The sequence below is a fragment of the Lycorma delicatula genome, chromosome 13 (assembly GCF_047948215.1).
Source record: "Lycorma delicatula isolate Av1 chromosome 13, ASM4794821v1, whole genome shotgun sequence".
NCBI lineage: Eukaryota > Metazoa > Arthropoda > Insecta > Hemiptera > Fulgoridae > Lycorma > Lycorma delicatula.
The window spans coordinates 488,998-504,310 of NC_134467.1; the positions used below are offsets into that span (position 1 = coordinate 488,998).

At 30.5% G+C, this 15,313-nt stretch overlaps 1 protein-coding gene across 1 annotated transcript in view; it reads right to left on the bottom strand.

Moving 5' to 3' along the window:
* Ptr (patched domain-containing protein) overlaps positions 1-15,313 on the bottom strand; it is a 49,645-nt gene that overhangs the window by 15,434 nt on the left and 18,898 nt on the right. Inside the window, exons 6-8 of the mRNA XM_075381489.1 lie at positions 13,590-13,790; positions 9,844-9,975; positions 6,257-6,362 (exon numbers count right to left, since the gene is read on the bottom strand). Coding sequence (XP_075237604.1) covers positions 6,257-6,362; positions 9,844-9,975; positions 13,590-13,790 — 439 coding nt within the window. The remainder of the gene's footprint in view (positions 1-6,256; positions 6,363-9,843; positions 9,976-13,589; positions 13,791-15,313) is intronic.

Consider the following 15,313-nt stretch of genomic DNA (forward strand, 5'->3'; position numbering starts at 1 on the left):
ATGGATGTTGAATATCATAGTATTATATAATTTTAGTCATCCCCTGTAAAATCAATGTAATTTCTGAAACCTTTTCTTTGAATAGAATTGTCTTGTATTCCTCCTCCTCCTCTATTTCGTATATTAATGACAAATTGGTGTAAATTTTAAATATTAATATACTAGCAATAAAGGCTAGTATACTAACAAGAAAGATGCAACAGGTGCTAGAATGTGGAGTGTGTTAAATTTCACCTGTATCCTTATTCAGAGTTCGGAAAGTTGCTGTGCAGATGCTTTAGAATTATGTGGTGCATTTTGTTCTTTTGGTATTAGGTTGGTTGGGGTGGCTGTGGGTTTGTTGGGTTGCTCAATAATAAACTAAGATGTCAGTTGTTAAATTGTGATTGAATATGTTTCATTTTGTGTTGTTTAGTAATCAATAGTTGCAAAAAATGCAATGGTTCTTTTGGTGGAGGAAGCATTTTTCTTGTTGAACACTTCTTTCATGAAAGTGGTAAGTATACTGATTTAGTAAAGCACAAGTTTTTCTGAAAAGTTCCCAAATACTCCCGTTCCTCACCACAATGCAAATTGAACTCTTATTGAAAATTTTTGGGCAATAGGCTTTGTTGAAGACACTGATCAAGGTGGAAGACCACCTAAACAAAACAAACAGTAGTTGCTTGATATTTTGGATGATATGGCTGAAAGTCCATCAAAGTCGATGCATAAGTTAGCATAGCAGGAAGATATAGGACTTGCTACCGGACATACAGTGTAAGAAAAGAATTGAAACTTTTCCCCTACAAAGTAATGCGTTCAAGAACTGAAATCTTTGATCATGCCGGAAGATTAAACCTATTGCCAATGGTTTAAACATTTTATTGACTAAAATTCTGCAGGTTTCCTCGACATTACATTTTTTATAGATGAAGCGGGGTTTCATCTGGGAGGGTATAACACAAAATAACGCAAAACTGAGGGTAATTCACAAAATACATGACTTGGTTGACAACTAAACCCGTGAATTTACAAAGTGAAAATTGGAGTCTGGGTTGGTGTGAGTAGAATGCACATTGGATCCAATCTGTTTTGAAAATACCGTTATTAGAGATCATTATTGTCCCGTTTTAATAAACTTCATTAGTCGATTAACAGAAGTGGAAATAATTCATGGTTGGTTCCAATAAGGTGGCGCCACACCGTAAAAAGCTAACAGGTCAATGGCTTTATTACGAAATGTTTTGTGTAAAGGAATTAATCATTTTAATTTTGCAATTTTATCCATTTTTCAGAGCTCTTTATCAACCGATCTGAACAATAAATATGTATTTTTGTTCATCATAAAAGGCTTAACATTATTTTTTTTTTTTAAATTTTGTGTTTATGTTAAAAAGCTTAACTGGAGAAGTGGGATGTAAAGACCCTCAAAAACAGGTGGCCTACATGATTGTCTGATTTGACTCATCCAAATTACTTTCTATGGGGGGCTGCAAAAGAAGCACAAAAGTTGCAACAGACCACGCATGGTTGAAGAACTAAAAACCACAATAATGGCATACGTATGAGACATTCCAATACATTAGCTGTTGAAAAGTAGCGTAAAACATGTGCAGTGTCGTATTGATGTTGGAGGAATTCATCTTCAACACCTTTTATAAACTATTCCAGTTATTTTAATATTCATTTCTATAAAATAATAATATAAAAATGCAAAGTAATAATTAAGAAAGTTTCATCATTACACTTCCATAATTCCAATGCACAGCAACTTTCCAAATGCTCTGTACAATATACTCGTATGATATTTTCTTTGACAGAAAATACATAATGTGCAAATGGTTTTCCTAAAGATTCTATTCTTTGTTTCAGTTTTAAAATAGTCCTTGTCTCTGAGGATGTTTTTCACATTGTTATTTCTTAATTTAAATTCATTACATTACTCGTTACTTATTTATTTATGTCTGTACTCTAATATGTTGTAATTTAATTACACTGGAAAACTTCTTTATAAACAATATTTTTTTCTGATTCCGGAAGTAACTTACCTTGCTCTGGTCCATGGACGATTTGAACTTTTATGTCATTATATCTTCGCACTCTTGTGACAATGCAACATACAGCTGTCCATGGCTGTTCAGGAAGGTAAATACCTACTTTAGTGTTTGACCTTATGATTCATTGATTGTCATTTCAAATGCAAGTTTTACAGAAAACTATCATCTTTTTAGTATAAAGGGAAGGTTGGTACTGATAGATGCAAAAACAATTTGGGGAATGAAAACCATTTCACCTGATGATGAACCTGTTATTACTTCCGCAATAATCAAATTTGGTTTCAGTTTTTAGACTATTTTTTTTTTAGACTAGTTCCATTATACAGACCTCGTTCTGTTTTAAAATTTCTCAAAAACCATGACAATAGCTCCTACCTGAGTTGAATTTCATTTAACATTCTGGATTTCGTCCACGAGATCCTTGTATTTTTCGACCCTAAGGTGAAATCAATTCTGTCTTTTATAATTAAATTTGTTAGCCTCAATTTTAACACAGACATTAACAATATACAGCTGCATAAGCTTTCCTGCTCTCTAAAACTGATTGAATTCATCACGAATTGGAAGGTGGTACTCATAGTACTGCATTTGGGTGACTCTTAATCTTAGATTTGCAGTCTGTTTCTGTAAATTTAAAGTAGTTCTTGATCCTGAATAGTTGCAGTGAGATGTTGCATATCTGGGAATAAAAGAGGGTACTAAAGCTCTAAATTTGGGTCAAGAATGTTGATTCTTTTTGGTTTTGGTACTTTCACTTGCACAGCAATGAATCAGCAAGTCATGGTGGAAAGGTGGTTCACCAACTATGTTTTCAAATATAATGGCAACTTCATTAGATAGTGGTGCATTATATCTACTTTGATCATTTTGTGATCTTGAATACTGGTCATTGACCCATTAAAAAGTAAGGCACTATTCATATAATTATCTTGAGTACTCTCTTGCTCAACTTCATAAATTATTTTACATGTATCTGCAAAGAGATTACTTTGCACCATAAACGTAAAATTTACATGTTAAGAATGTACAATTGAGCATATTTGTGCTGTTGACCATTATCAAGGTGCAGCACTTTAGTGCAGTGATATATTTATCCATTAATTCTAAAATAATAACCTGGCGAAGGAGTCATTTGCTCCCATCAAAGCAAATGCTTGTATTCATTTTTCATAAGTAGTTGAATGAATGGGAAAATTAGGAATGCGGTCTAGTTTAGTGTTCCTTTAGAGCAATGTGTGGAATATATTTTGTTGGAAGATAGTATATGACCAAGAAAATGTTTCACGATACAAAACTGACAGATCTGATTAAGAGCATTACCTGAGTGTGTACCTAATTCATTTTCATCATCTTTGTCTTCAGGGCTTTGTGGCTGACAGCATTTTCATTTTCTTACCTCTGCTTCAATTTACTTTGCTGCAATTTTCCATTAATTCACTCACGACCCAATGCTGTTTTACGTTTTCTTTATTTCTTTTTTGGATGGGCAAGAATCAAACTTATGTAAGGAAACTCATTCGCAGAAGACGTCTCATTTTGCAGAAAACTCATTAAGGTCCAAGACGTCATAATGTCCCCTATCTTGATGGCCTTGCAATCTTAAATTACACAATGTAGTGCTATTCCTGATTGTTGTGTAAGATTCTAAATTCTCATTAAAAATTTGAAACTGAAATTGTGGAAAAAATTTTGTTGCTGCTGCAGTCTCCATGTTACTGGCATATTTACCATTAGTAGGCGTGAGACTTATTGTCATAAGACTGACTTTTATGTGTTAGCCCACAATGAAAAAATTTCAAAAAGTAGCCCAAAAAATAAAAAAAGTCATTAAATATTATTAAACCACTGTAAATAAAAAAACCATAAAATATCAATGTTGAACAGACAAAATAAACGATTCAAGTATTGATAAATTTGATATGTGATATTTTGCAAATACTGCTTATCAATATACTTAGATAGTTGTGTACTTAATAAAGTAAAGTAAATACTTTACTTTAAATAATGTAAACCGTTCACTATTTCTAGCGAAAAAAGATTCAAAATGCTTAGCAAGAAACTAACAGACAATTCCACTGATGGCTGAAATATCACAGCATGACTGCAAGTTGTCTGGAGCTGGTGTTGCAAATATAATATGTGGTAAGCAATGGCTATACAGCAATGCCTCGGCAGTTAAGCTAAAATATTTCATGTTAAATCATACTGCAAATAGCTGTCCAAATTTTTTAAATACACTCTGGGAAAGTTCAATGAATTTACATTTTGACATCATTTCTCTTTAGTTTTCTATATCGTGGAATCAAGTGTAAAAGGTCCCAAGTCGATATCTCTTATGGTTAAAGACTAAGGAAGTTTTCCAAGAAATTGGAGCTTTCAGATCGTTGCAAATCTACTCAAGAAGAGCTTTAAATGACATCAAAACAGTATTAAGTGACATTAAAATTGGTCTGGTACGATACAGAAAGGTTTTGAGCACGTTAGGTGCCGCACGTCTTAACGTAACGTCACAAAAAAAATCCAAATCTGCTTTGGATTTTTTGGTGCGCTACACAGAAAAAGGTGATGAGTTTCTTAATTCAATTGTTACTGGTGATGAAACGTGGATTTCGTATTATACGCCTAAGAGAAGAAAACGGCAGTCAATGAATGGTGTCATTTTCAATCACCAAAAAAGGTCAAACCACACAGCCATTTGGACGCAAACTGATGGACATAGTCTTTTGGGATCGGTTTAGAATACTGCTGATTGATTTCACGCCACGTGGAGCGACTATAAGTGCGAAACTCTACTCAAGTGACGGCGCGCCATTCAAAATCGACGACGTGGGCGGCTGATCGACGGCGTCGTCCTGCTGGACGATAATGCACGTCCACATGTTGCCGGTGCGACACGTGATTTAATGAGAACATTTGGATGGGAAATTTACGATCACCCACCATATAGTCCGGACTTAGCTCCTTCTGATTACCATTTTTTGGTAAATTAAAAGAATTTTTGAGCGATGAGCAATTCACGGGTGACGATGAACTTAAAAATGCTGTTAAACAGTGGCTAAGTGGACTGGCGGCAGAAAAATACGACGAGGATATATTGAACCTGGCGTATCACTACGATAAATGTCTTAATTCAAGGCTATTATATAGAGAAGTAGTATAAGGTATGTAGTTTAAGAGAAGTAAAAAATATTCATAAAGTTTTCAGAATAAATTTTTTTTAAATGATACGGTCCTTACTTTAGAGATTACCTCTTGTAATATAATATGATTTGACAGATAGTTTTCCAGTTGTCAAAAAATCATAAATCTGAAAAAGACATTTACTTGGGTTCAGTGGCAGTTGTAATGAAGACGCTTTTAAAAGATATTTTTGAATTATAAATAACTTATCTGTATAAGAGTCAAGAGAATACCCAGACTGCGATGCAGTGTTGGAGCAACAGCTGTCAGCTGTACATATGTAAAATAAGTTTGTGTAATGATGTTTATATCATTAATTTTGTTAATTCTATAAATCTGCATAATCAAACGCTTTAAATTTGAACTCAGATACTTGGTGTGTTTCTTCCATTTAACTGTACTATCTACTATTATGGCTACATATTTTATATGCTTAATTCTTTCTAGTTGGCAGTTGCCTGATCTAATCTAGGCACCTTCTAGGTTAGATAGAGAATGTATGTTTCTCTAAGAACAACAAAATAAACTGCTCCAGAGTTAGCCTAAAGAAAAACCATAGAATGAAGTTGACCAAAGCAACATTATAACTTAGAAAAAAGAAAGAAGTTATGTTCATATTGATATAAATAATTCTGATTATTTTATTACACATTCAATAAAAAGTGACATGTTATTCATCTTATCTCTTAAAAATGAATTTCTGATAGGTAATGTCGTAGTGTATCATCGTATGCATATAATTTGTTCACCATCTGCCTAAGTATTCTTGATATGTTTTATTTGTCATTAAACAGTTATTGCAAAGAGTAACTTGCATATCCTAATACATATATTTTCTCAACAAAAATAAATTATTGAACCTATACTAAATGTTTCCTTCATGTATAACATAATTTTTCATACGACTAAAAAAAGAGTGAACATAGAATGTAATCCATTTGCATTTTCTTGGTCATTATAAATAATAAATATTCTTTAAATATAATTTGCTGTAATTCTTTATTGCAATAATAATGATAAAAATAACAAGAAGATACCTGAAAAAAGCCATCATTGCATTTTCTGGATTATCCATTGAATTATTTGGATCATTCTTATTTATTCCACCAGAGCAGAATACTCTATAAAAGCATGATCTCTTCACTGTAAAATGAAAAAAAGAAAATAAATAGAACAAGGGAACTAAAATTAAAATGAATAATTTTATTGTAATTGGAACTATAAATTTGTTGCTAAATTAACTTTATGAACTTTGAGTTTAAAAGTTACTTAAGATTTATGTAATGAATTAATCATACTGATATTTCAAACAATAAGGCTATTACTCTAAATGACAACAAAAAATTAAATCTAATGCAAAGTTTCTAAAGAAATAAAATATTTTTTTTTTAATGAAAAAAAAAATAAAATAAGAAATATTTTTCCTTCTCAAAACCTATGAAGGTAGTAAAAGAAGCAATACTGAAAAATTTTAAGCAGCAGCCACCTTTTAATGATCAACAAAGATCATAGTTTTCAGGAAGTTTATATATCCTACCCGGATTTTAAAATAATTAAGAATATAAAAAGCTGGCAATGTAGTGCATGACCTTCCCTGCTATGCCAGTAATCGTACAATAACTTGCACAACTTTTTCATTGCAAAATCTTTCCAGCTTGACTGGAAAGTTTTTGCAATTCAAACATTAAGGGTCTGAATTTTATTTAAAAATTTAAAGAAATTAATTTAAAAGAGAATCATTTAAAAATATTGAAAAAAATAAATTATAACTTTTATGCAAGAAATGAAAAAAGTTTGCTTCTCATTTTGAGTCTGAAAATAATATAAGTGCCAAAACTACTTTAATTTTAATATTTTTAAGCGATATAGAAAAATACTTAATAAAATTAGGTGATTATAAAAATTAAAAGTTAGAGCCAAAATACAGAAAAAAAAAATTTTTATAGGTGGGGAATAAATTTAAGAAAACGTTTTCATATATCGGTTAAGCTTAACAAATTTTTAAAAATAAATTCTCTAATCCTAACCTCCTTCAATAAAGACTAAAATAAGAAAGAGAACATTTTCAACAAACTTTTCTGCATTTTAGCTCCAGGATCTATACCTTAAAAAAATTGTTCTTGATAAACTCTACATATGAAGTATAAACTTTCAAAAAATATTTTAACCAAAGGGAGGTGCAGAAAAAAAACAAAAAAAACATATATTTTAATTATAAGAGGTGGGGATTGACTTTTTGAAAGACGTTTTTTGGATTATGTATGCGCATGCATTGTAGAAAACAAAATTGCTTCAATAGTTTTCTTTAAAATGCCTGAAGAAAACTGGATCATATTTGAGCCAAATTTGAATAAAATCGGTTTGGTCAACCCTGATATAAAAGGCTAAAAGCAGTGCAACACACATACATACATACACACGTATGTTTTTTTGGTCCAGATTAACTACTTGTATCCTAAAACATAAAATTTGACAAAAAATCTGATTCCGATTTTTGACATAATCACCATACTTTCCCCTTGAATATTTTAGCTGTATTTGCCGGGAAAGTAAAAAATTAATTTCAATAAAAAGATTTTCTTTAAAAATTGTACACATTCTTACAAAACATTGAGATTCAAAAGAAAAATTCAACATTTATGTACTTAATGATTATTCTTTTTATATACCAATTTTAAAATAAAACTCCATCGACATACTTGTGGCCACATAATAAATATAAATTTACAGAAAAATTTAATCCTTAAGTTTTCAAACGGGTATCGCAAACAAATTTGCTAACAAAAACATATTTTTTAACTTTTTCAAACTATCACTAAGCGTTAAACATCGAAGAAAAATACCAAACAATCGCTATTAACATTTGTTTTTTTGACAATATCAATTTTACAGAAAAAATGGTTTTATAAAAAGAGAAATCTTTATGAAAGTTCTTCTAGATGCAGTATTACAAAATAGTAATTAAGAGATGTTCAACCTCTGTTTGAATGGTTAGATATTATTGTAGGTATCTAATATCTAATACTAACCTTTAAATCTATAATGTAACCTTACAAACAAAAGCTGACATTGTACACACACATCGGAGGGGTTATTCAAATGGTATAAGTGTTATTACTTGTATTTGAATAAAGTTATTTAATCTCTGTCTGAGTTTTGATTTATTTGCATAATTTAATAGCTTTTGTAATTTATAATTCAACAATAGCTACCAGTCACTTCATATGTATAACTCCACAGTTGAAATAAGTAAAAAGTATAATGGTATTTTTATTGTCATAAGGGTGCTTGTTTATGTAAGTCAAATAAAGTTGACTTTGAAGTTCATGATAAAGTTCATATTTTGGCACGATGAAATTTGGTTTAGATTTGAATAAAAATGAGAAAATATATTCAATGACTTGCTTTGTAAGCAAATAGGAACATGCTTCCAGAAGATATTTTTAGAATTTTATAGCGGAACAATCAAGTTCTTGAACTGAAGTCATAAAAAAAATAATAAATAAAAAATATTTATGATGTGTCTATCTATCTATGTACAATACACACATTGCTCATACAATAAATTGAATTCTTGAGAAAACACTTCCTTTGAAATTTCCTTCAGTTTGCTTGTCATAGTCTACTGGATTATAAAACATTCCTTATTTTTATTTTAGAAAACAAAAGTCAGCCGCTGCTAAATCTGGGGTTTAGAGGAAATGCAATTACCTGGGAATCATTTCTTCAATACTAAGGAAACAATGATCAGAGAGTGTGTTGGTGCATAGTCTTACAAAAGAAAGCAAGTTCCATCTTTTACAAACACAGCCCTAACATGATGAATTCCAGTGATCAATTGTATAGATTTGTAGTAAAAAATTAGTCTAAGGGAGTATAACAATATTATGTCTGTTCATTTAACATATAGTTTTGCTTTCATATGTATCAGATTCATAAAAAATATGATTTGTATAAGTCAATTTTGTTGTAAATAGTACTTTATGTGGCCTTAATGGGCAAATTTGAGTCCAATTCACCTGATGCAGTATTTCATGTTGTCACTTGTTTGCAGTTATTTTATTTACTGCTGGGTTTCTTGTCTATTGACAAATTCTTTCTTATTATGTAATCATGTGTATTTTGCTTGCAGTTAAAAAAGCAACACTTCAATCTTATTTCTTGGAAATGTTGAAAATGAGTATTGGATAATCTACATAAGCCTCAAATATTTTTTGACATTATTAATATTTTTTTTACTTTTTTCTTTATTTGTAGTAACCATTAATAAATGTAAGGGTTTTATGATCACTTATTATCGTTTAAATGAGTGGTATTTAATGTTACTTTTCTCAAAAATTAAAAAAAAATTCAGCATTAAATAATTATGGTATTAATTCAGTTTATTCTTTAATTGACTGATGTAGAGAGTTAATCTTCTGCTAATTTACATAGATTTTCATTCGCTTTACTTGCTTCAGCAAACAATGATCAAAAATCAAGTATTCAGTTTTAAAGAACAGTATAACAATTAAAGAATGAGTAAGTATGAATATTCATGAAAATTAGTTTATTACAAAGAAGAAGAAAAAATCTTGATAGCAATCCCTGAATAATGAGTAAGGTCACTATTTTTAATAACTACCTGATAATGAATTTGGTTGTACTTTAATACAAAACAGTGAATGACGATTATCTTGTTCAGCATAACCAGCAATAGCCATACAACCTGCGAAGAATGTTATATGCCAGAAAAATATAAATGTTACTGCAAAACCTAAAGCAAAACAGATTAAATTACATTATTATTTATTCATATCTAAATTATAAGAAAAAAATGTATGTAAAAGTAAAAAAATGTTAGTCAACCCGTTGATGTAGCGGTTAACTTTTCTTGCTTCCTCAATAGGATTCTAGGCATGCTCTCCATTGTTAATAGATATTAAAAAATAATCCATAACAACTGAGTGAAAAAACTGCCATAAGCATGAATTCCATGCTCTGGATATCCTAAACTGTCTAAGATAGCAAAAGAGCTCCTTAGTTTCCTTATTAGGTAGAAAGAATTAATGTTTTACATATTTACACCTTCAGCTTCTCCTTTTTGACTCAAAGAATTAATAGTTATTGATTATTTCAGTATCCAACTTTCTCTCACCAAGGTTTGTATCATTTTCAGTATAAAATTGTTTTCTGTTTGGTTCATAAGATTGGGATTAAGATTAAGACAGGATAATATTGAGGTTAAGGAAAAGTTTTCTCCTGGTAGATGGCTTTAGATAATAAGTGTGATAATATTAATCAAATCTGGGAACCTTGCGTACTTTTGAAAGATGATATACCACTGAGTATTTTAGAAAGGTTTGAATATTTTATATTGGTTTATTTAAAGTTACTGCGTCTTGAAAATGAGTGAAATAAAGAAGAAATTTGATACATTATGAAATTGTTACAAAAATGAGAATGCAACTCAAGCAGCTAAAAAGTTTTTGATGTATATAGACATGATGCAATATCAATAAATGTGGCACAAAGCTGGTTTAAGCGTTTTCATTTTGAAAATATTTATGTCAGTGATGCATCTTCTTCTGGTTGGCTAGTGACTGAAAATATTGATGAAATCATGGAAAAAATGAGCTAAATCAGCATATTAGGAATCAGTAATGAACTAAACATTAACCGCAGAACAGTTTATAGTGTTTGAAGAAGGCTTGATATAAAAAAACCTCTATGTATGAGGTACCAGATGATTTAACAATGAATGATCTAATGGACTGAATTTCCATCTGTGAATTGTTGCTAAAACGAAAAGAAATTGAATTGTTTTAGAAAAATCTGAATGCAAGCCATGAAAAATGGATCATGTAAGACAATAATGTATGTAAAAGACTGTAGTAGAAGCAAGGCAAAGCTACAGAAATGGTGGCAAAGCCAGGATTGGCCCCAAGAAAAGTGATACTCTGTGTGTGGGTATAGGATCAGAAAGGAATTGTTCATTATGAGCTACCCGCTGCTCAATCAAATGATTGATTCTAACCTCTACTGAAAATAACAGTAATGATTACACCAACAAGTCAAGATAAAGTGACCAGAACTGAATGATAGGAAAGGTCTTCCATCACAACACCAGACCCCCCCACATATCTTTGGTGAAAATTGAGAGAGCTAGGCTGGGAAGTTTTGATGCATCCACCATATAGTCCTGACCTTGTATTATCAGATTTCAAAAAGAACTTAACGCTTTAGAAAGCTGACTTCAAAAGAGACCTATGAAAATCATTTATCACATTTTTTTCCCTGAAAATAGAAGTATTACCCGTTATTCACAATCCCACAGGATTATGATTTTTACCTCAAAAAATGGCAAAAGGGGATTGATCAAAATGGCACGTATATGGTAGGCCTACTTTTTATTAAAATACTTTTACATTCCTTTTAGAATAAAATGTGAAGAAATTTTTTCCCCAAAACCCTATCTACACATTATATATTTAATGTAGATTATGATACTTAGCAGTAAAAAGAATTAGACTGAAGTTCAGAATTTTATATTTCCAAACGATAACTTAGAAATCAGGTTAACTGTGATAGAAATGGTGAAAGGATTAACTAATCAAGCTGTTACCATGGCAACAAAACATTCCATTCCCTAGCTGACTTCTTAAAAACTACTTACATGTTTATTCTTTAATTTTCTGATAATAAAAGTTCATTAATATATAAAAAAATTACATATTTATATTAAATAAAATAATAATAAACTGGTAACATAATTTTTAATACTGATAACATTCTACTATGGTACTTGATGCTAGCACAAGGGCATAAACTAGATAATAATGTAATAAAAAAAAGCAAAAACAAGTATTGCAATCAGGTGGAAAGCATTTCCTCAAGAAATTAAAAATAATTGTGGATGTTATAAAAAAAATTCCTTTTTATGTATAAATATATATATATATTTTTAAACATAGAATATTTAATATTTTAATTGTGGAGTTATGATCTAAACATCTACTCACATTAACTAGTTAAAAAAGAAGATGAGAAAAATGAAAGAATAGTAAAAATGGCAAACTTTGGTAGGAGTTGGGACCTGGCAATTGGTCTGCTGATCTAGAAGCCAATATGCCAACAACTAAATCACTTAAATCTACTGATCAAAAAAACAACTGCACTTTGAGAAAAGTATGAATCTCGCAGTCATTTACCAAGACAATACTATAGATTACCTAAAAATAGTGCAAAACATTATACAAAATCTCTACATAAAACCATGCTGTAAAATATTCTGTAGGATTCACACACCTCATCTTCTTTTCAAAATAAAAAAAATTTACTCTTCAAAAGTCAATGTGTGTAAGATATTTATCAGTTAAAATGGTCTGAAAGATTTACTTACATTAAACTTATTTAATAGATTAAACTGTTTTGTTTTCTAAAATATTTAAAGAAAATTACATCAGTTTCCAGGTGACTCAGACTTATAAATTTACTGGTTAAAGTTTTGATCATGGAAAGAGTGTTACATTCTTTTCTATTATTTCATTCAACCCATCTTCCATATTGAATTATTAAAATATATTCCAAAGGTTGCAAAAGTAAACAAAATAATAAATTCACAGCAAGAGGGTTGATTGATCTGATATGATGTCAAATTTGGGACATTACCAAATAACTTCACTCAAAATGTCCAAATTTTTAATGCACTCAATTTAATGATTATTTCACAATCTCCTATACAAATAGAAAAAAAAAATGAATATAATTAATGAAAATTGATATAGCTTTGTGCAATTTTCAAAACTATTGTTTTGATAAACAAAAAAAAGACTAGTTCATAATATTTTAATTAGACACATGTAAACTGAAGACATCATCAACGACTAGTGCTTTTGTTTTCACACTGATGGTTCCTGATATTATTATTGCTGGCAGTTTTTTCTTGATGATGTAGACAAGTATTCAGAATCTGATACAAAAGTGTACTGGATTTGAATTGTGTCTATTCACTTAGTACATCGTTATGTGTTGACATATTTCATAATGTGTTAAGATGTACTAATTTTTTGTTGTGTTATGTATGTATTTTAATTAATGTGTTATTAGATTTTTTAAATTTGTGAGCCATTTTCTTAGAATCTTTGATTATTTATGTAATGGTGATGTGATTTTTTATCTTTGTTTCCATTTTTTATTTATTTTGTGTAGGAGTGTGTCTACGAATATGCTGTTACATCATTGGCTGAACCAAACTATCATTTTAAAAGTTTATAGTTTTAATCATTTTAAAAATAATTCATGCCTTAAAAAAATTATTGACATGCACAATTACTGAAAAAATAAAAGTAAAATAATAATAAATATAAAGATATAGTAGGTAGTACATACTGGAATATAGACAAAATATTTGTATAGAAGGAAATGGGCTTAATATACCGATACACAGACTGACAATATCAGTAACTGATGTAATAGTAATTGATACAGCAGCATCGCTTAACATATGTGCCATTCGTTCTGGTACAGACATTGTTACTGGTGTCCTACGCCATGCAGCCATCATTACAAATGTGTCGTCTATACCAATACCTAAATTGCAAAAAATATATAAGTTTACATAAGAGATAATAAGGAAAAATATTTATTATAGCCCAAAAGTTAGTCGATTGGATTATGAACCTCCTAGGTATCTTTGAATGGTAGAAGATAACCCAAATCATTTCTAAAAATGGCATATTCACCAAAAACAATAATATGCAACTCGGTCAAACTTAGTAGGGAAATGAGAAGTAAACTAATTTCCTATTGGTTTCTTAACTATTCCACCAAGGTGAATAATTCACTAGTATACCAATACCACTAAAGAGAAATACATTCGCACTAGAAAGGGACACCTTCACTCTGTTTACAATAGAGACTGGCTTTGTAGAAAACATAATTATTTTCAGAAAAAGTAACTTTCATTTGTGTTTCTTGTATTTCCACGTCATACAATGCTACAACAGTAAGAAAAACTGAAGTAATGCAAAGCAACAAATTAATTCATCTTTAAATTATGTAATCAATAATGACTACATCAGAACATTGATTAGCGGAAAATGAAGAACCCAGTTTATGAAATACTCTAATATTCCTTAGTAATAATGTGACAAATTGAACGACTGAAAATATTTATTGTTACCAAACCATATTAGATCTTATCTCCTGGCACCGATGTAATGCGATGTGTATTTTCTTTTGAAAGTAGCAGAAGTAAATGAGAAAGCTACATGCCATAGTCTTTAGTGTATAGTTAATATCTGGTGCTGAAAACAATTTCTGCACCACACAGTCAAATGTATCTTGCTGAATATCAAAATCATACTTCTGGGGGCCAAACAGTAGAAATCTAAAAAACTATTATTATAAAAAATATTAACAATGTTTAAAATACCAACATTTCTTAAATTTTATTTACAATTTCTTTGTTCGCTTTTTTTTTAGTAATATTGTCTCATGACCAACCCATTGGGTCGGTGTAGTAGTTAAATTCATCATTGTAAAATCAGCTGATTCTGGGAGTCAAGAGTTTTTAGATTTGAGTCTTTATAAAGGCAGTTGCTTTTATAAGGATTTGAATGCTAGACTGTGGATACCATTATTCTTTGGTAGTCGGGTTTCAATTAACCACACGTCTCAGAAGTGATCGACCTGAGTCTGTTCAAGACTACATGTTTACTGGTACGCTTACATTGCACTACATCTGTAGCTACGTCAGGCCTAGCAAGATGTTAGTGGAGACTGCAGTTGCTAATCTGTAAACACACCCAGACCTCACAGTAGCTGGAAAAATTGGTTAAACAAAAACATTGTCTCACAACATGCTACATCCAACTAATGTCTGCCTGTACATTGCTCTTATCCATTCTATGAACATGTATTTTTTTTTCATTATGCTTAGTGTGCAGCATCAACTAACCAGAAAACGGAGCCCCTGAATTAGTCTATAGGAACCCTTCTACCAAATACCAAGGATGCATTCGCTCTTCAGGCCTGGTGACCTCTGCATAGAGAATGGACGATCAGTAATAGTTTTCATGACCATTCATAGTTTTTTATCAAAATAGTTTTCT